Source organism: Saccopteryx bilineata, chromosome 4 (assembly GCF_036850765.1).
Source record: "Saccopteryx bilineata isolate mSacBil1 chromosome 4, mSacBil1_pri_phased_curated, whole genome shotgun sequence".
Lineage (NCBI taxonomy): Eukaryota > Metazoa > Chordata > Mammalia > Chiroptera > Emballonuridae > Saccopteryx > Saccopteryx bilineata.
This window is the reverse complement of record NC_089493.1, coordinates 178,132,626-178,154,911: the sequence shown is the minus strand read 5'-3', so window position 1 is coordinate 178,154,911 and position 22,286 is coordinate 178,132,626. Positions and strand designations below refer to the sequence as shown.

The 22,286-nt window shown below is 42.0% G+C and overlaps 1 protein-coding gene across 2 annotated transcripts; it reads right to left on the bottom strand.

Annotated features, from left to right (window-relative positions):
- Window positions 1–1,822: 1,822 nt before the first annotated feature.
- MFAP3 (microfibril associated protein 3) lies at window positions 1,823–22,257 on the bottom strand. 2 transcript variants are annotated; one of them, XM_066273078.1, is made up of 3 exons: window positions 22,222–22,257; window positions 9,665–10,124; window positions 1,823–6,028 (listed from the first exon to the last, which is right to left on the bottom strand). In XM_066273078.1, exons 2-3 carry the CDS (start codon window positions 9,957–9,959, stop codon window positions 5,235–5,237), a joined length of 1,089 nt encoding a protein of 362 aa, XP_066129175.1. In that variant the 5' UTR covers window positions 9,960–10,124; window positions 22,222–22,257; the 3' UTR covers window positions 1,823–5,234. The 2 variants fall into 2 exon arrangements, with proteins under 2 accessions (XP_066129175.1, XP_066129176.1); XM_066273079.1 differs by lacking the exon at window positions 22,222–22,257 and adding an exon at window positions 11,147–11,323.
- Window positions 22,258–22,286: the final 29 nt, after the last annotated feature.

The window sequence follows — 22,286 nt, the reverse complement described above, 5'->3', positions numbered from 1 at the left end:
TATTTTTCTGAAGCTGGAAACGGGGAGAGACAGTCAGACAGACTCCCGCATGCGCCCGACCGGGATCCACCCGGCACGCCCACCAGGGGCGACGCTCTGCCCCTCCAGGGCACCGCTCTGCCTGACCAGAGCCACTCTAGCGCCTGGGGCAGAGGCCAAGGAGCCATCCCTAGCACCCGGGCCATCTTTGCTCCAATGGAGCCTTGGCTGTGGGAGGGGAAGAGAGAGACAGAGAGGAAGGAGGGGGTGGGGGTGGAGAAGCAAATGGGCGTTTCTCCTGTGTGCCTTGGCCGGGAATCGAACCTGGGTCCCCCGCACGCCAGGCCGACGCTCTACCGCTGAGCCAACCAGCCAGGGCCACTCACCATTCTTCTATTCACCACAGTCTCCCTACTGAAAGCTCCTGTAACTCTGCACCGCACCTGCGGGGTCTTGCAGGCCACAGGATCATGCTCAGCCCTGTGTGGCAGGGAGGAAGCACTGCAGTTAGCGACCCTGGGGGCAGTCCTCATTGACAAATGGGAAGTGGTACATAAATATCCCAGCTCCCTGGCCTTCAGGTGGGACAACTTTGAGGCATGAGCTACATACACTGGGTGCAGACAGCTTCCTGAGGTCCTCAGGAGGAAGGAACATCAGTTGCTCACAGCAGCGACCCACTCATTAATGCATCCTGTACCGGCTTTCTTCTTTTCTGTCTCACCTCCCCATTCTCCTTCCTGCCTGGGATCACCTTCCAGATAAGCTTCTTGCACATGGATCCTTCTCTCAAGGACTCCTGGATGAACCCAGTCTAAGACGTCTTGTGGCCATGCAGATGAAAGCCACATAACTAAGGTGGAGAGGAATCTAGAACGAGCCAGAATCCTTAATGCCAGATGTGATCCCTTGCCCTGGCCTTGTTCTGCTTTCCTCTGGACTTCCTATTTGAGAATAATGAACCTCCTGTTTTGGTAAGCCACCACAACTGGGTTTGGTTTCTATGGCTTGCAGCCCAATGCACTTGTAACAGAAATCTGGAGGAATTCTAAGTTGAGTACAAATGCATCCAGTCATCAGCTGAACACAGGTGCTAACCAAGCTGACACTGATTGCTAGCCCTACCCTGCACAGCAGGTTACAGCTGGCACCTCACTTTGTTGCTATATTTAATCCTCCTGTTGATTTCATGAGGTAGGTATTATCAACCCCATCTTACTTAGCCCAGAGAGGCCAAGTCCGATGGTTACAGGGCCCGCGGGGAAATCAGAACTCCAAGTCCAGTGATCTTTTGCCATAGGGCTAGGTTTTCATTCTAAGGAGTCTACAGCATTTAAGTAATGACTCGCACCTCTGCTTGTTCCCTTTGCCTGTCTGCTTAGCTCCTGTGCTTTATCATCATCACCCTTCACTTCCACTGGCCTTGCAGTTAGTTACTTGCTTCTAACAGCTACTCCTCCCACCTACCAAATCTCACCACAAACTTTATATACTAGTCACAGGTTTTCCAAAGCATGCGAAATCCTCATCTCCGTCGGCCTCTGTTGAAGCGCTTGCCTTTGCCAGGAACGCCTTACCTCAGAAGTGGGAAACTGCTGCGTTTGGGCCCAGAGAGGATGGTCACTGCATCCTCAGGGTGACTGTGAGCAGGACACTCAGGTTAAGTGTGAATCACAGCACCAGAAACATAAATGCTTAGTAAATATTTGTAAAATTACAATGGGTAGCCATGGTGATTCCAACTTGAATCAGATGTGCTCCTGCTTTAATTAAAACCATTAATATCCAATTCCATCACACAGAAAAATGAATATACACTTTACAGAAGACTGCAGACAAAATATAATACATTAAACATTTAATATTTTACATTCAAAGATGACTTTTTAAAAAAGGACAAAATGATAATATATGTATTCATTAAAATAGCGACCATTTAAACATCATCTGAACCATATGAAAGAATACTCATTTACTTTTAAGAAATGTGCTGCAAACTTACAAGTTTATGTGTAAGGCTGAGCATTTTCTACCTTACTGCCCCAGACGAGAAAAGCTTGTGTTCCCTTGCTGGTGACTCGGGGCAATCTGATACATTTGGGTTATAACTGCTGGTGTGTGGGGACCAGGCTAGCACCCATGACTTCCAGGCTCTGGAGAACAAGCATGCCGTACTCCCATGCCACTCGGAGACCCAGGAGACAAAGTCTGAACAGGGTGAGACCACATGCTGGGCATAGAGAGGACTCTACCAAGGGCTTCACTGAGGCTGGAGGACTGAAGGGAAAGCAGTGTGCTTTGACTTTAAAATACACATTAAGTGACACAAAGAATCCAGGGGCCTTCTTACAACCATTCCAGATCAGCAACTCCCAAGATGTTCACATCATGGTAGTTGGTGGGAAACACAAATGCTCCCTGGGCCTGACTCAAGAATTAACCTATCATAACAGGTGCAGCTTTGAGGACAGGCATAGTACCCTAGCCTCAAAAGATGCCTGTCTATTGGGTTTCAGCTGGTTCAAAAAAAAAAAAATCTATGAAAATGCTCATGTCTCATTTTGGTAAGTTTATTTCACAAAGCCACCATTTCATAAAGACAATAAGGTTCATTAAATACAAGACACAATTTATAAATGAGATATTTCAAATACATCTTATTGAGTAAAGACATTTTCACTAACTATAAAATCCAATTAGACAAAAGGATAATTACATCAGTTATTATCAAAAGGCTTTAGACTATAGTTTAAGTTCAAAAGATTAGACTTTACAAAAAGATGTGAGACTATTAATTATATATGAAGAGTATTTGATTAGATAGAAAATATTAGTAAGTGCATTTTCCTGTCTCTTGAAAACTAGCTTTAGAAATACCAACTGTGATTAAATCTGACCTATTTTAATTCCTTATCGATGACACCATAACCTGGAATAGTCAAAGTAATCCAGTTACTTTGGCCATCAAATTAAGTCACCATTATGTTTCTAAAATAATTTATCTAGGCTACACTGGAATAGCCTGTACTTAATTATTATATAGTATTGTCTAAACTTACAGTATTTTCCCTAATATTTCCTACATTTTTATGAAGCCCTGTTTCCTATGACTTTGATCATTAACTATGTCTGCCTTAGGGTCCAAACGCTCATGTCCATTATGAGAACATGTGGGGTAGACTCCTGCTCTTTAATGTGACAAGCTACATTCTAAAAAACGACCCCAGATGTGCGATACTGGGACAGGACTGGGTGTCCTAGCTGAAGAGCTGAGGAATGTTCAGGGGACAGATCTCAAACAAGGGATTTAAAACAGTTTTAATATTGCGGGAGAGACATTCTGTGAAGAAATAAGTGTTCCATAATCTAGGGTGTGTTCAAGAGCCCTTGCTCTCATAGCCGCACGTATGAAAGTGGTCTTCCTTCAAGAAATACAGGTCTACGAGCCAAGGCAGGCTTTGGCTAGATGATGGTGGCTTTTGTTTGGCTCTGAAGGTTTCCATGGAAACAGCCTGAGACAGAAAAGGCAGCATTATCATATTTATCCATAATGCCGTCTGCTAAAACTGCACACTGATTCATTCACGTTCTCCAGAGCAGATGAATTATTTCTGATAAGCCCGGACAAAGGGAGGCATGCGTTCTATCTGGTCACACTTGAATGTCCTACCTTTCTCTATCTACACCCTTAAATTAAAACCCTGATAGAACCTCCTCCGAGCATTTTCCTCAGGACCCGCTAGTTCAAGGAATGTGTCAATAATCAGCAGCCAATGAAGAAATGCGAAGTACCAAATGGCGCTCCACTGCCAAGTTCTTCAAATGCTATGACGTCGACATTCCTGTACTAAAACAATTATTCTGAAGAGTATTTACAATTCCATTTTATCAGATCTCAGCCAGGCAAGAAACGTGTCTTAAGTGTTTATTACACACAGTTGAATCAGGTGGCATCATCCATAATCTTCCTCCTTCTTTATGTCTTGATCATTTAAATGTACGTGTAAATATATCTATATATCCATCTCTATCTATTTACTATATTTAATATAGTCACATACACCTCACAGCATTAGCTAATCTTATTTCAGGTTAGTGCTTCCTAGAAAGGCCACAGAAGCAGCCCTTGCTCAATTCTCTATCTGAAGTACACAAAAATAAAAACCTCAACAACAATAAAATATAAACAAAACCAATGAGATAAGGAGGCATGCACGCACCCTTTAGCACCATGTTGAAGACCCCAGAGGACAAGGCTGACAGAGGTCTGAAGAGGAGCCCAGCTCTGGGCTTCCCCCAGGAACGGGATCCCAAACACAGAACCCTCTTGTCGAGTCCGGGATTTTAAAAAGGGAAAGCCTGAGGAATTCTCTTAACAGAAATGTCAAAATCCATGATTTACCAGAGACAGATGATTTGAGATTGTTTCTTATTCTAAAGCACTGAAGATGCTATGCCTCAGAAACAAAGTGTTCACTTTTGGATATCAGTTGAGGAATCACTGCCAGAACAATGAACTAAATGACACCTCAGGAAGTTAGAAGACATGACCCCCCCCCCCCCCCAAAGGACCCGTTTACTCATGGAAAGTAGTTTCCTAACGAGCAGCTAGCTCGCTGGTATCTGTATAACAATGTAGACATGGCTACCCTGAAAAGATTCAACCTAGCACATGCAATTGCACACTCCCCACGGCAAAATGTCTGGAAAACACCCACACCTTTACGCACTATGGCATTGGTGTCGAGATCTAGAGCAGCTTGGTTTTTTTCATGAAAAGGGAGTGAAAGTCCAGGGAAGAGCTTATTTAGAGATATGCTAAAGACTTCAGTGAATTAGAAGGGATGGGTAAGAAGTTATAAGGCTAGAAACACCTTTAAGTATTATATGATGCAAATCTCTCATCTTGTCGGTAGGAAAACCGAGGCTGTAAGACATGTCAGCCTAACCGATGGAGAACCGTGAACAGCAAAAGAAGCCATGGACTTCTCAGTGCGGTCCTTTCCCCGTTATGTTTATCTCTCAGGCTCCTTTAAATCTTAATGTGTATCATCTACTCAAGCTTGAGGAAGATGACCGAGAAATATTGGATAGGAAAAATGCTGCATTTTTACGAAGATTTTGGCAACAACACATGTTCTGATGTGCTTAATGGGAACAAGGGGAAAACCTCAGTCATTGTTTTGGTAAAATGTTATTTCCTACATGAAACAGGTTTTTGTTCTGTGGGCAGTTTTTGCAGGTACTGGGAGCGCTCACAGCTGGCAGTTCTCATAGGCCCCACCTTTGTAGCTGGAGTTCAACTCAGCAGATCCCATATCGTCAGGGGGGCTGAAATGACTGCTGTCCTGAGAGTCTGTGCCAATACTTTTGGTCTCTGACTGAAGGTGAACAGAAACCTGAACTGCTATCTCCTGGCCTTGTTCATTCAGAGAACCGTCATCCGAATCTCCTCCTGGTGAATTACTCCGCCCCATCTCTGGGTTAATGACGTAGATGCCACCTTGAGCGTTCAAGGCAGGTCTCTCTTTAATTCTTTCCCCTAGGTCATCAGGGTCATCCATTCGCACAGCCTCAAACATCTCCTCAACAAAGGCCCTGCAGTTTAGGATAAGGGGGGGAAGAGGGACGCTTCGTGCCAGTTCTTCTATGTAACGGGCAAACTCCATGGTCTTAAACTGTGTGACTTTGGCGAGCTCCAGAGTCTTGGCCGATGTGATGATGGGGATGCGTTTTGCAATCTCAAAGGCCTTCTGAAGTTTCTCGGCCCCTTCGGTTCTGAAGAATTCATTGATGGCCTTTTCGGTCTTACGAAGATGGCTGCTCATCATGCAGAGCCGTGTGACGTTCAAGATGAGAGTGATCGTAAAAGCAATGAGGCAAACAATCATGTAGTAGATACTCATGTCTCCCGAGGTGAAGATAACACGCAGGGTGACAGAGTAGGAGGCACGAGTTGGAGAAGTGACAAAACATGTATAGAGCCCACGATCATCAAAGGCTACGTTGGTGATATTCAGGAAGTTATCAGAAACCAACCATTTTCCACCTGATAACCCAACAGAAATAAAAAAAATTACAGCATAAAGAATATTACCATGAAATATGCTAATTGGCTTGTCAATATCCCTTTTCTTCATGAACATACTTTAACTCATCTATTAGTTTCTGCTATTTGTTCCGATCATGTAAGAAAGGGCAGATAGTTATGTCAGGGTCAGAATTTAAATAGCCTAGAACTTAAAAAGATCTTCCTTCTGGACAGTAATGAATGCCATAGCTACCTTTTCACTGCTAAACATAACAAGCTTTTCAGGGAGACAGGTACATCTATATAAGGCTAAATGACTAATTTTTTTTTTTTTTTTTTTTTTTACAGGGTTGCTTGGAGAGTCAGAGAGAGGGATAGATAGGGACAGACAGAAACGGAGAGATGAGAAGCATCAATCATCAGCTCCTCGTTGTGACACCCTAGTTGTTCATTGACTGCTCTCTCATATGTGCCCTGACCATGGGTCTTCAGCAGACTGAGTAACCCCTTGCTCGAGCCAGCGACCTTGGGTCCAAGCTGGTGAGCTTTGCTCAAACCAGATGAGCCCCTGCTCAAGCTGGCGACTTCAGGGCCTTGAACCTGGGTCCTCCACATCCCAGTCCGATGCTCCATCCACTGCACCACTGCCTGGTCAGGCTAAATGACTAATCTTAAACAAATGTTTGTGTGTATACGGCTGTACCTGGATGATATTGCGGGTTCAGTTCCAGGCTACTTCAAATAGCAAGTATTGTAATAAAGCACTCATTTTGCTAGTAGAGGGCTTGCTTTTAATTTGTAAAAAAGAAATGCAACATATGTGAAGCACAATAAAGCAAAGTGCAAATGAGGTATACCTGTATGTGTGTCTATATCACAATTTCTACCTATACATTTTTATACACTAGAAGAATATACCTCAGAAATATAAAACAATGTTTACTTCTGAGTGATAGGTTATGAGTACTTTTTATTTTCTTCTTTTTATTTAACTCTGCTTATCTTTGCACTTACAAAGAAAAAAATTTTTTTTAAACCTACCAATTTAATGAATTTGTTCAATTAATAATTGGCTAATCTGGCATGCCTGGCACACGTTAATCAGTTTTGTTAGAAAGGTTTGTTGATGATACCTTGATTTTCTGGCCAGAGTAACGAAGCACAAGCTGGAAGATATGTCTCACAGGTCAGGGTAAGTGAGCAGCTTGGTAAGAGAAAATAAAGTTGCCTTTAAGATACCCAGGCTACTGTTTTTAACCTAAAACATACCACTTCTCTTCCATATATAAAGGTATCTTCATTTAGGAAACATGTATACAAAATTATAAAACCATATGAAAAGCCAATTATACTTGATTCAATATCCTTTAATAACTTGGCTCTGCCTGCATGATTCTCACATTTGCAGTAAATTCCCAGCATGCTCTATGCTCCAACTATGACAGTCATTCGAAGAAAGGATCAATGAGTTAATCTAGGCCGTGTGAGTCCTAATAATCATAGGTAGCATTCCAGAGGAGGCTGGGTGGTTGCTTCTTAAGCACCACCAGAATCCTAATCTTCAAGATCTCTTTAATCCCCGAGGTCCTATGATTCTGGATTATTTTAGGGGCAAATCAGTTAGTAAGTACTTTGGATTGTGCCCATGTATTTCATCGTCAGATTTATCTAAATTCTATGGTTATATTTAAGAGCCACCACTTCACCAATATAAAAGGAGGAGGAAAATATGTAGCTATAAATACAGCCATTATCCCTCAAGTTTCTGTCCTCTGAACTTGGAGCTATGAAAGGGATACCCTATGAATCCACGGTGTGATGAACCCTGCAGACTCCATTCATCAACCGCTGTGCTATGACCACAATCTACCGCTCTAGCTCCCTTGCTGATAATAGCTCAAGATTTATGAACCTTATACTAGACTGGCATGCTCTTTAAACTCCTCTCACTTGAGATTCATAAAACTTAATACAATTTTCTGAAGCTGTTGTTGAAAGTATCAATGATAGATGTTAAGTTTAGTGGTTTTCAAAGTAAAGTCAAACAGAAAAATAAAAATGCCATTCCAATTGACTGGTCTCAACATAGCCTAAGCTTTGTTTATGTAGTCAGTCTGTGATAATCACATTAATTGAAAAATTCAAAGCTCAGATGCATTTGGTCAGGATCCTACAGCCCAAGGGAGTAAGATTCTAATTCAGTGAGTCCACATGTAGAACCCCAAATCATGTTCAAAATATACATTCTGGGTACCTTTCTAGAGATTCTGATGTACGTCTCTATTCTTAAGAAGCTAGTTAAAAGTACACTGTTCCTTCTAACAATTCAAACACTCCAGTCTCTTGGTAGCCAGTTACTCAGTTGTAGAAGGTTAAAATGTTCAGCATAAACTTTAGAAGGAAATAGCATCCGTCCCCTTTTCTGTTTTCCACTCCAATGTGTATAACCAAATATCCTTTCTATTCCGAGATGAGACCTTTGTAGTGAGAGAGGCGCCTTCTCTGAAAGTGTACCTGCGAGGATACCAGATTTAACCTTTGTCTCAATAACTTTTCACGGTGACTTCTTTGTGAGGTGCTTTAAACTGCCTAGTCTTGGGCCTGACCTGTGGTGGCGCAGTGGATAAAGCGTCGACCTGGAAATGCTGAGGTCGCCGGTTCGAAACCCTGGGCTTGCCTGGTCAAGGCACATATGGGAGTTGATGCTTCCAGCTCCTCCCCCCTTCTCTCTCTCTGTCTCTCTGTCTCCTCTCTAAAAATGAATAAATAAAATAAAATAAAATAAAAATAAAAATTAAAAAAAAATTAAAAAACATTTAAACTGCGTAGTCTTCAGAAGAATCTAACAGAACATCACTAGTTCAGGAAACAGTATTCTGATTAAGATGTGATCACAAGTCCATAAACTGCACAATCAAATCAAAACCTGACAAAAAGCAGACCTTGATCACATTAGTATGATGTTAAATGTGATTTTTTAAGATGGAGATACCAAAAAAACACCAACACAAGAACTCTCCTGTTTTCAAGTAAATGAAGTGCATAGACTAGAGGGAAAAAAATGAGCTAGAAATGCTTACAGAGCATCTCCTCAGTGCTCTTCTAATTTTCAGAGGGACTTAAAGTGTAATGCACAGATCTAGAATCATTAAAACAAACAAACACAAACAAACAATACCCCTGGATTTCCACTGACATTTTCAGTAACTCATCTCTGGGCAAATTTTTTTACTTATAACAAATTTAATAAAGTCTAGCCAAAATCCTTCTTGCCATGTTCACACCGGGCCAGCGTACTGCACTAGTCACATCAGTCTAGTGACTTGTCCCCCTGCGGATGAGCAGCACGCACAGCCTGCGGTCCACCTTCCATGACAATGGAAACCAACACACCGAGAGGAAAGAAAACAGCTGTCATCATGTGAACACCTTTTACATTTATAACTATTCCTTATTTTTTTCTTCTTCTGGTTAAGTAATTTTAATTAATTTACTTTTTTATGATAGATATCATATCCTAGGCCTTTCAAAAGTGTTAAGTACTCACACTGGTACCGCAGCTTTAGGATTTCTTGTTGAGTATGCCGTAAACCCGAGAAGAAAGAAGTAACAGGAAATGAGTAACCGTGGTTAATTACACTCTAGTATAGTTACCTCTGGCTCTGTCATCCAGTCGCTGTCCTTTTGAGTTGTACCAATGGACATCTTCATAGTGGTCGATTGTGAGAAGACACTCGATTGTAACGCTAGCTCCCTCTTTGGCTATGATGACATCATCACTGGATTGGGAGCCTGCTGAGAGTTCAAAGCTTGGGGGGAATGATACATTGAAAGAACTATGATTTGCTCCCAGGGGGTCCATTTGGTTGAAGCCTACATCCTCCAAAGCAAGAGCAGCTGGCACAGTAACACTCACCACTAAAGTGAATAAACAATAATGTGGCTTCATGAGAAAACGTGAAACAATCTTATTTAGATCTAGAGAACTCAAAAGCTTCTATATTATAACAAGAGTTCCGTGGATAATTTATTGCTTGGCATTGGAGTTTTCCAAAAAAGTGGTAGATCCAAATGGATTTTGAAGTCTTCAAGATTAAAACATGTGAAGACCAACCTAAAAGAAAGCCAGGTATAAAGTTTAACCAACAAAGACTCAAAGAGGTGAAACTCTATATTTTAGAAATGAATAAATGGAAAACTGATTAGAATAACTGGTGCCAACATCAGGGAGTACAATAAAGAGAACACCTTCTGAAAGTCTTTTACAGAGATGGCAGAAAGAGCACTGAAGTGGGAAATGGCAGATCTAGATTCTGGTCCTGGCTTTGCTACGAACTAGCTGTATGACCTTGGCAGGTAGCTGGGCTTGTTTTTACATCTGTCAAATAAGGAACTGGATAAGACAATTTTTAAGGACTCTTCTAGTTCTGAAATTCTATGATTCTATTTCACTCCGACAAATTCGATGCCACAGGGAGCCAATGAAGGCCAAAATACTAAGATCAATGATCTTTTATTTCAACCTGCACCAGTACCATCTGTTGTTACATCAATAATGTAAATCAACTGGTATATCATAATCATAACCATGGAGCTCAAAATTTGGGTAGTTGAAGGACACAGATATATTAGACATAAATAATGCAGAGATGGTTGAGGTAGTTCTGTTGTTTTAATATTAGAAAGAAAATTGCACTACTACATATTCACAAATATATATATACTGACTTCTGAGGCTGTAACACTCTTAGGCAAGAATATTAGACAAAATAATTTACCTTTAATTATTTCTTCAGAATCAAGAGACAAAATATAGTATATTTAACAGTTTGTAAGAATACCAAATTTCTAGCTCAGAGTCTGTAATGACAAATTGGCAGCAATGCAAATATAAGCTACATGGAAAGATTACCAAACAAATTTAAGAGTAAAATACCATGAATAAAAAGAAAAATGATATCCTAGTCTCAGAGTTTGTGATTATGACCACTATCCTGGTAATCTGATTCCTCTTTTAAATCACTGAATCTCAAAGAGAAATATCAACTCTTATTCCTGTAAGATATGGGATGAAACACCTAGCTTTATTTTTTGTAAGGGCCCAAATAATTAGTTTTGGAAACAAAATTTACTCGCCTTTATACTTTCATGAAGGCTTCTTGATCGTATAACATAAAAAGTAATGGATCATTGTATTTTGCCATTAAACTCTTCAGTCTTAATTATAATAAGCTGTAAATGTCATTTAATTTTCATTAGCCCTTGAAAGGATGGATGATGAAAATACTTTTCTGTATCTTCTTACAATTTAAGGACAGACTGTTTAGAATAAAACAAAAAACTTCAGATTGTGTTACACATAACAGATTGAACACATGTGCTTATCTTCACTTCCTCCTAAAGCCCCACTACAATGACACTGAAGAAACAGAGCACTTGGCCCCGGTGTCCCCGGACTTGGATGAGGAGTTCCTGTGGCTTCATCCAAAGTTAGCATTTTCCAAACTTCATACATTTCTTCTACTCGCATAATATCTTTTTGCTATATCCATGCAGCAAGTTTTATTATTTATGCTTTTTCTTCAAGTCAACTCATTATTTTACTTTCATACATTTATTTTAGAAGGAAAGTCTGTATCATATCTGTGGATAAAAGTAACTGTATGCATAAACATGATAAAACCAAGGTAATGTTATTAACTTTCAGAGACACTGCCATCTGCTGAAGCTCTGAGCTAGAGGCTTGTTCTCTTTGCAGGGAAAAACATACAAAAACAAACAAAACAAATACTACCCCCATAATTCTACTTATTCTAATACTCCTACGTTTCTTATCCTGCCATTTAACCTCCTCCTCACTCTTGCCCACCTGAGTTAAGGACCACTATTTTAGACAAAAGGTATACATTTTTCATCCATTCAATAGTATCTACTGAGCACCTACTATATACAACCTACTGTACTACAGACACTGCCTCTGTCTCCATGGAGCTTGGTCTGCTAGAGGACATACATGCTAACTAAACACATACAACATATACTAAGTGTTACCCAAGGGAAAGTACAGGATGCCACAGGAGCACCCAACAGGGAAAACTTCCTCATCGCAGAAAGCCTCCCTGAGAAAGTGCGAGGTGCAACAGGACCTGAGGGACAAACAGAATTCAAGAATGGAAGAGAAGTGTTCTAGGTAAAGGGACAGGGGACAGGGAAAAAAGCAGACAGATCACTGGTTAGGTGTTCCTGAATAAGAGCTACAAGTTGTGGTAAGGAGAGGTGGTGGTCAGAGAGCGCTGGGCCGGATTCCTGATTCTGGAGGGGAGCAGTCTGGGCCAGCAGCGAAACTGGAGGTGGACTTCGGGAATTGGGAGTGGGAGGCTCATGAGTGAAGACAACTTGTCCAAGATGAAGAGATCAAAGATCTGAGAGGATAGCTGTAAGGTGTGATGCCCCCACCCCCCCATCAAGGCTAGGGTAGAAGTCACTGGATATAGAAGAAATGGACTCTGTCTTCCTGCTCTGAGATGCAGGAGCTTCTGAAGAATGAACAGTCTCCCCACGTCCCCATGAGGGCTGCAGCGCAGGTGGTGTCCTGGCAGTGTTCCTGTTGTGTGGAATCGCTTCTTCCTGCAGCTCCCTGAGCCTCCTCTCAAGCTGGGCTCTTCCTCCCACACGAATCCAGCATATACCTGGATACAGGATGGCTCTTCCCGACCTCTGTAGTGCTCAGTGTTACTCTGCTCACTTGGCTCTAGTATGTTGCTCTGTACTGCTAGGCAGTCTATCTCACCTATGAGCCCCGTAAGCACAGGGACTACATTTTTTATTGCTATTCTTCATAACTAGCACATGCTCAGTACTGATGGAGATTAATTTTTTTTTTTTACAGGGACAGAGAGTCAGAGAGAGGGACAGATAGGAATGGAGAAAGATGAGAAGCATCAATCATCAGTTTTTCTTTTTTCTTTTTTTTTTACAGGTACAGAGAGAGAGTCAGAGAGAGGGATAGACGGGGACAGACAGGAACGAAGAGAGAGGAAAAGCATCAATCATCAGTTTTTCATTGTGACACCTTAGTTGTTCATTGATTGCTTTCTCATATGTGCCTTGACCGCGGGCCTTCAGCAGACCGAGTAACCCCTTGTTCGAGCCAGCGACTTTGGGTCCAAGCTGGTGAGCTTTTGCTCAAACCAGATGAGCCCATGCTCAAGTTGGCGACCTCAGGGTCTTGAACCTGGGTCCTCTGCATCCCAGTCCAACGCTCTATCCACTGCGCCACCGCCTAGTCAGGCAAGATTAGTTTAAATTTGATAAAAGCATGCAATGAATATTTGTAAACTGAAGAATGTTATGCAACAGGGATCATAATTATTCAAACCAACATGCATTTACTAGCACTTAGATTCTTTGACACAAAAAGAGACAACGCTAACAATCTTGATAGAACTTAAAGGCATAATGCCTAAAGGAGTTTCTTAAACTGATCCCCAAAGTCTTCATTTACAATCTTGTTTTAGAAGATGGTGGTGGGAATGAAAGATTATCAACTCTAGAGTTTCCAAATCAGGGTGAATATCACAATCATGTAGAGAGCTTGTTAAAAATATAGATTACTGGGTCCCATCCCAGACTTACTGAATAAGAACCCCTAGGTTCAGCCCTTGGAACTTAATTTAGCTCTCGGAGTGATTCTGAGGTAGTGGGTCTACGATCTGGTGTCCAAAGACCTAATATACTTTCTTATATCCTCTACAACAGCACTGTCTATTGGTGCTCCAGACTGAACACTTTCAATATGTGAGAGTATCACTCACATTCCATTCTGGATTAAGATTACCCTGAAACATCACAACTGCAGGACTCTGATAAAGGCAAGGTAGCAGAGAAGTTCAAAGGTACAGACACTGGAGCCAGATTTCCTAGATTCCAATCCTGGCTCTAATTTTAACCAGCCTTGAAACTTTTGTAAATGACTCAATCTCTGTGTCTCAATCCCCTTATCTTTAAAATAGGAAAAATAACAGAATATATTGTTCTCATAAGACAATTATGTGGTCCAAATAAGAGTCTGGCAATAGTAATCACTGAATAAGTGATTATTCTTTTTATTACTATTGTTTATTGAATTATTATTCAGATATTATGCTAAAATCTACACCTTACAGCAAAACCATTATTTAAGACAAATAAAACACTTTTACTCAGAATATCATCAACCACTTAAAGATCATGGGGGAGGGCTGGAGAGGAAGAGTTCTAGAATTCCACTATGTAATTTAAATCTTTAATTTTAAATCTCACATTTTTCTTTTTCTCAGTGCAAGTGAATATTCTGCAAACATATGGATCAAACAGGCATTGTAAACTAAGCTTGGACTCAAACCATGTGTTAACATGTTTTTACGTGTCCTGAGTTTGTGGTAGAGAACCTTTGCTGGAATCCACCTAGTTCATAGTTCCCTTTTTTGAACCCTGCCTTCTCAGGCGCCGGAGGAAGCCAACCCACTGGCTAATTAGAATGTTTTGGAATCTGGAATTGCAAGGACACTGACCACCACTATAGATCAGTAGTAGGTCACGCTATCCGAGGAAGAGAGGAGTGTAGGGGGCTGAGGCGGTCAGGTATGAGGCACATACAAAGAGAACAGAGAGAAAGGACAGCAGGCGTGGAGAAGGGAAAGAGAGGGTGACAGAGAGGAGCAGAGGGGCAGAGAAAGACTCACACATGCTGCTTTGGTTCCTGACAGAATGCTACTTCCTGGTTCCAATAAGACGCCCCCACCCCAAAAAACAAGCATCTTTATTCAACTTTATTCCAAATTAAAACCAGAGAAATATAGACTGAATGTGCAAACAAGAAAAGAAATGGAGAAAAGGCTAGAAAGGAGAAAAAAGATGAAGTTCAGCAAAAGTAACTAAACTGTGTTACAGCTACGAGGCAGTCCTCATCACAGCTCTCCGCTCCTCTCCTCCTCACACACTGCTGTGGCTCCTCTCCTCCTCATACACTGCTGTGGCTCCTCTCCTCCTCATACACTGCTGTGGCTCCTCTCCTCCTCATACACTGCTGTGGCTCCTTTCCTCCTCATGATGGCTCTCCGCTCCTCTCCTCCTCACACTGCTGTGGCTCCTCTCCTCCTCATGATGGCTCTCGGCTGCTCTCCTCCTCATACATTGCTGTGGCACACAGACTGCCCACGTGGGTAAGACCTGAGGTTCCTGTTCTGGGCAGACATGGCCACTGGCCTCTACTAGAAATTTAGAGAAACCTCAAAGACACGGTCCAGAAAAATACCAGGAACACCCTTAAACTGCTCTTATGTCAAAGGTGGCAGAAGTAACCTGCTATTATATTAATTCAGGCCAAGAGAGCAACAGGTCGCATAATATCCTTACCTGTCCAGTCAGTAAAGACAGGCTCAGTCTGGGTATTTCATGCTTATATCACGGGCATCCTGAACAGAAAGGACTTTCTAGTCTGAGCTACCAAGAGACACAACCCATTTGGAGATGGGTCTAGCAATCGGGAGAGAAAACACTAGCCAAGGTAAGTGTTCAATGTGACAGAAGCAGATAAGAGAGTAAGCGAACAAATCATCCCTGGGGGGCAGGATACCCCGGACTTATCTCCTCATAATACATTTCCTTTGACTTAAGCACTTTGAATTGGTTTCTGCTACTTGCAACAAAAACTACATTGCCTGAAACCATTCTACTAATTCTGGAGTAATGATTTTAAAACAGCTTAGCTCAATCAGGGGCTCATCATACACAAGATGAAGTCCTGGGTGCTGCAAGGGATGCTCAGGTGAACTAGGATCCTGTCCCAGACCCTCGCTTTACAAACTACCCGAAGGCAAAACCAGCTAACTATATATAGGACGGTGTGAAATGTACTGAAGAGAAATGTGCTGTGAATGCAAGAGAAAACCTTCGTGAATTTTAGAAATACAATTCACTTGTAAGTTTGGGACTCCCCATAATATCATGCCTGCTATTCTCAATGCAGCCGCTGACACTTGAAGAAGGCTAAGAAAGAGTTCAAAAAGGAAAAGCAAAGTGCCACCATCTTGTAAACAGTTAAAAAGGGCTATGCTATATTTGTGAATGAAGTTACTTGGTAGAATTTTTTACTACCTTGCTTCAGCATGAATAAGAAAAGTAGAAAAGTGTTTATTCCAATGTCTTTTTCATCTTTAGGTGTAGTAAAATGTAAGCTTTTTAAAGCTCATGCATAATCAGAAATGTAGATGATTTTAACCTATAAAACCAGGCTGAATATTGGTGGTATCACTAAAAAAAGAAAGAAAAGTGCTGAAACTGTCATCCCTAACAGATTGCCTTGTTGCTGTTCCTGCCAACTTCTACAAAATACTTGCATTCTGTTCCAATTCTCAACAGAAGTAAATAAGGAAGTAATGTTGCTGATTTCCGTTCTCGTGGTTCAATGTTAAGTTGGCTGAGGAAACTGCTGTTTGCAGAAATAGTTCTGGGATAAACTCAAAGGGAGGAAAACACTGATGGCCAGATGGTGTTGGCTTTTGCTCCAAGTATACTGGGATATTAATGCTTCATTTTCCATAATGAAATGTGTTCTAGGCTGTATTTACAACTCATCCACTCTTCTCTGTCTGCACAGTTACACTTGAAAAATGGAGACATCCCCCTACCTCTGGCACACTAATGGTTAAAGTGGCATTCTGAATTGGCAAAGGGGAGAAAAAGCAAATGAAGACCCAATTTTTTTAGCAGATTGTTAGCGCTCCTCTATCCTTTGTAAAGAATAAACATAAAGCTGTTCTGCTCATAGTGAAGCATTATAGAGATCTCTAACACGAAAGGGTAAGATTCTGAAAGAAATCACCATGTTGAGCGCCATTTTCTAAAAAGTTTCTAATTAAAATAGCCCCATATGCTCCCAATAGTAGTTTGGAGCCATTACCCGCTTTCTAACTGGTATTTGGGCACTCGGCTCAGACTTCAACATATTTTCTGGCACACTGAGAAACACCTTCTGTATTTGTTGGAGCTTTGTTTTAAACCCAGGATGATTTGTTCTACTTATGACTTTTATCCCTTTTGCCACAAGCATTGGCTGAAGCTACTGGATGCACATGACAAAAACACTGATGTATCAGGTTTGATTTATGATCTCCTTATTCAATTTTTTCCCTCTATTATAGTCTGAAAATTCCCCAGTATCTCAAACTCAGTATAACTAAAACAGCACCCACTGTCATCCTCAGATCTACTTGTCCGATATACACATATCTTGAATGATAGCCACACAATACAATTTTCCCAATTTTGTAAGATCAAAGTCACAGGATCATCACAGCTTGGTGGTTATGAGCAGTGGAGTTAAAAGTGCCTGATCCTATTCCTGGGTGAAGCGTGGGTTTGAGAGACCTTAGTTTTCACATCTATTGAATTAGGTTATTCTTTTTTTTTTTTTGTATTTTTCTGAAGCTGGAAACGGGGAGAGACAGTCAGACAGACTCCCGCATGCGCCCGACCAGGATCCACCTGGCACGCCCACCAGGGGGCGATGCTCTGCCCCTCCGGGGCATCGCTCTGCCGCGACCAGAGCCACTCTAGCACCTGGGGCAGTGGCCAAGGAGCCATCCCCAGCGCCCGGGCCATCCTTGCTCCAATGGAGCCTTGGCTGCGGGAGGGGAAGAGAGAGACAGAGAGGAAGGAGGGGGGGGGGTGGAGAAGCAAATGGGCGCTTCTCCTATGTGCCCTGGCCGGAAATCGAACCCGGGTCCCCCGCACGCCAGGCTGACGCTCTACCGCTGAGCCAACCGGCCAGGGCCTCAGGTTATTGATAGTAACCACCTCATAGGGTAATTGTGAGCTACCCTATGAGGTGAACTACTGTGCATACATTACAAATATATGCTATTATTTTAATTCCACCTCCTAGATGTTTTACAATTAAGTCTTATGTCCCTAACCTAGGTCATAGTCCTTTTACCTTACCTGAATACCACACTATTCTTTTAATTTCTAAATGGGCCTCCTTAACTCCAACTATACCTCTTGCTTTCCCAAATGCTACTCCTCTCAGAATTGGTCCTACACACAAATCCAAGAGAGTCAAGGTGATTTCAAAAATCTATTGGCCCTTTTCCATCACCCATGAGATAAGCTTTAAATTCTAGTCTGGCATCCATAGTTCTCCAAGAAGATTCAGGCGGCAGACCTGAAGGAGCTAGACAGAGCCCAGCAGTGCCTGCACAATCATTGCTTGCTAAAGGAATACATGAATTTGGAAGTCAAGCCTGGTCTTTAGTTACACCTGCCACTAATTAGCTATGATCTCTAGTGGTCTTAGTTTCCTTATGTAGAGGCCGATTATCACTTTCATTCCTTTCTTTGCTTAAATCCTGTAATCTTCCCAGCTTCCCTATCATGGCTTAGCCTTGACTACACTTGTTTTACTGTCTGTTTTCTCCAAATAACTTTTTCCTAAAGTTCTGGTTCCATTTACTCTTTTTGCTTGCAACTTTCTGCCCATCCACACCACTATATATCTTCCTATGGAAATTTGACTCTCTCTGCAACTCAAATTTTACCTTATTCAAGAAGACTTCTCATCTAAACTCTTTTCTCTACCTTTATTTTGGATGTATTTGATTTGGTGTCAGTCCCCTAGCAGCTAGCTCACTAAGAGTACTCGCTTTCCTTCTATCAGTTATCGATCTGTTCAAAAAAACTGTAAGCTTACAGATGCCACAGTTTAAAACCTGTCCTTGGCACAGGATTGAATTCAACATTTTGGATTTGAATTCAGACATTTATCAACCTGGCAGTCAGAAAGGTATTTGCTGCAAACTTCTTAGTCTGTTAGTGGAGAGATTTGAAGCTATGAGAACACAGTTTTGTTTTTTGTTTTTTTTTTGTATTTTTCCGAAGCTGGAAACGGGGAGGCAGTCAGACAGACTCCCGCATGCGCCCGACCGGGATCCACCCGGCATGCCCACCAGGGGGCGATGCTCTGCCCATCTTGGGGCATCGCTCTGCCACAGTCAGAGCCATTCTAGCGCCTGAGGCAGAGGCTACAGAGACATCTCAGCTCCGGGCAAACTTTGCTCCAGTGGAGCCTTGGCTGCGGGAGGGGAAGAGAGAGACAGAGAGGAAGGAGGGGGGAGGGGTGGAGAAGCAAATGGGCGCTCCTCCTGTGTGCCCTGGCCGGGAATTGAACCCGGGACTCCTGCACACCAGGCCGATGCTCTACCACTGAGCAAACCAGCCAGGGCCAAGAACACAGTTTTAAAAATTTTAGTGGGCACTGACCAGGCGGTGGCGCAGTGGATAGAGTGTCGGACTGGGATGTGGAGGATCCAGGTTCGAGACCCCGAGGTTGCCAGCTTGAGCGCAGGCTCATCTGGTTTGAGCAAAGCTCACCAGCTTGGACCCAAGGTCACTGGCTTGAGCAAGGGGTTACTCGGTCTGCTGAAGGCCCACGGTCAAGGCACATATGAGAAAGCAATCAATGAACAACTAAGGTGCCACAAAAAACAACAACTGATGATTGATGTTTTTCATCTCTCTCCATTCCTGTCTGTCTGTCCCTATCTATCCCTCTCTCTGACTCTCTCTGTCTCTGTAAAAAAAAAAAAAAAAAAAAAAAAATATATATATATATATATATATATATATATATATAAAATTTTAGATTTTAGTGGGCAGAAAACTCTAGAGTGAATTTGATCTATCACTAGTTTTCTCAAACTGTAATTCTTAGACCACTTACATCAAATTAATCTGTGGTGCTTGTTAAAGATGCAGATTTCTTGGCCCCACTCAGACTCACTGATTTGGCATCTATAAGGATAAGACCTAGGCATCAGCATTTTGATGTGCATATAGTTTTAATGACTTTCAAGTCAAGTTCATATTTCTTTTGATTGTCCTAACAATATTGTAATTCAGTGATTCTCAAAGGGCGGTATAGGGGGCTTTTGCAGGAAGTTTCTGAGATGTTTTAAATGTGATTTTTCAAAACAATTCTCGTAATAATACTAGGACATTATTTGCCTTTTTCACTTTCATTCTCATGCAATATGGTGCAATTATCCACAGGCTACATGACGAGTGATAATCACAAGAGAATGAATGCAGGAGAAGTGAGAATCCAGCTGTCTTCTCTTAAGCCAGATACTAAAGAGACTTGTAAAAATGGGAGACGTCATTCTTTTCAATAATTCTTTGTTTTGGTAAATATTCTTCATAGAAATTCCATTTATGTTAACATGTAATGATTTTATCATTTTAAATAAATTAACGTTTTTAAGGTTCTGTTCTGCTATCATAAATGGTAAATATTGTTAGCTCTAACCCACACAAACAAAATCTCTTTGATATTCTTAGTAGATTTTAAAAGTGTAAATGGGGTCCAAGACCATAAAGTCTGAGACCTTTTTGCTATAATTATTATCAGCAGCATTTTCAAGATTACAACACAGTTAAGGAGCTTACTGAGATTCCATACTTAAATCCCAAATATTTGCACTTTCCATTAAACAGAAATATCAGAAAATAACCTATTTTACATCTATACAGTTTTTTTTTTAAAAGGTGTTTTTAACATGCTCCCAGGTGATACTGATGCCCCTGTATTTAGAGACCCATCATGAAAAGTAAATGTCTTAGGAAATGACAATTATATACCTGGACATTAAAATCATGAGTCTTAAGGCACTAAATGGACAGGAAAGACTTGGAGTCTGAAAAGGCCTAGTCCCTTCACCTGCCCAGGACTAACTTTTTCACGACTGTACACGAAGGTGTCTCTAAGGCCTTTCTTTCTGGCTGTCAGTCTGGGTTTCATACATTCCCACTGCTGGGAGATGCATCTTTCTGGTGTGGAGTCCGTTGTAAACTTAAGAGTCGTACATACATTGTGTCGGCCTGGCGTGCAGGAGTCCCGGGTTCGATTTCCGGCCAGGGCACACAGGAGAAGCGCCCATCTGCTTCTCCACCCCTCCCCCTCTCCTTCTTCTCTGTCTCTCCCTTCCTCTTCCGCAGCGAGGCTCCATTGGAGCAAAGTTGGCCCAGGCGCTGAGGATGGCTCCATGGCCTCTGCCTCAGGTGCTAGAATGGCTTTGGTTGCAACAGAGCAACATCCCAGATGGGCAGAGCATCACCTCCTGGTGAGCGTGCCGGGTGGATCCCGGTCAGGCGCATGTGGGAGTCTGTCTGACTGCTTCCCCGTTTCCAACTTCGGAAACACACACACACACACACACACACACACACACACACACAGTCGTACATTGAAGCATATCATTTCTCTGCATAGAAACCTTCAATTGTTTTCCATTACTTTCCATATAAAAGTCAAAATCCTTGTCCTGGCTCATAGACCCTATTGTCTGAGTCTCTGGCCACATCTTCCTCTTTTTGCTTCAGTCAGTGGCCTTTTCTCCTTTTTCTTGACCTCGTTAAGTTTGTTCCCACCAGAAGGTCTTTGCACTTGCTTTGCTTCTGCTTCTAACGCTCTTCCCCAGATCTTCACAATGCTTATTCCCACACTCCGTCCTGTCACATTATCCTGTTTAATTTTCTTTTTTGGTGTATCCTGTCTAATTTTCTTTAAAGCACTCACTACCATTTTGGATAACTGTGATTTTTTTTGGTTATTTTTATTAAAAAAATTTTTTTCAATTACAGTTTACATCCAATATTATTTTGTATTGGTTTCAATTGTGCAGGGTAGTGGTTAGGCAATCAGATACTTTATAAAGTATCCTCTGGATATTTCCAGTAACCACCTGGCACCATACAAGGTTGTTACAGTATTATTCTTCTTGTATTTTCTATGCTGTACTTTATATCCCCATGACTAACCAATCTGCACTTCTCAGTCCCTTCGTCTTTTACACTCAGTCCCTCAAAACCCCCTCTCCCTGTTTTTGTTTCATGGTCGGTCACTACATTAAAGTGTCAAATAGTTGAGAACAGGGCCACCGTTGGCTGGTAAACCAGTGTCTGTCCCAAGCGCCCAGGGCACTGCCTGGCAGGTAGTTAGTTGTCTTTTAGTAAATGTACGATGGCCGAACTCCCGCAGCTCAGGCCACGCCTTCAAAACAAACCTCGCGGATTCCCTAGCTTCCTTCAGGTCGTATGCCTACCCACCCGCTCGAACCCAAGCCTTGGCAACCCCAGCAGCTCCCCGCAGCGACCCCCGCCGAGTCCTCACTCACCCGAGCGGCGCCGCGCCCTTTCCGGCTGGAGCGGCTTGATCCGGAAGTGCTCTTGTGTCGGCGGA

Coding starts and splice junctions, on each gene's coding strand:
- MFAP3 (XM_066273078.1), bottom strand. CDS start 9,959: ATGAAGCCACATTATTGTTTATTCACTTTAGTGGTGAGTGTTACTGTG. Junction 6,029..9,664: donor ACTGGATGACAGAGCCAGAG/GTAACTATACTA, acceptor TTGGGTTATCAG/GTGGAAAATGGTTGGTTTCT.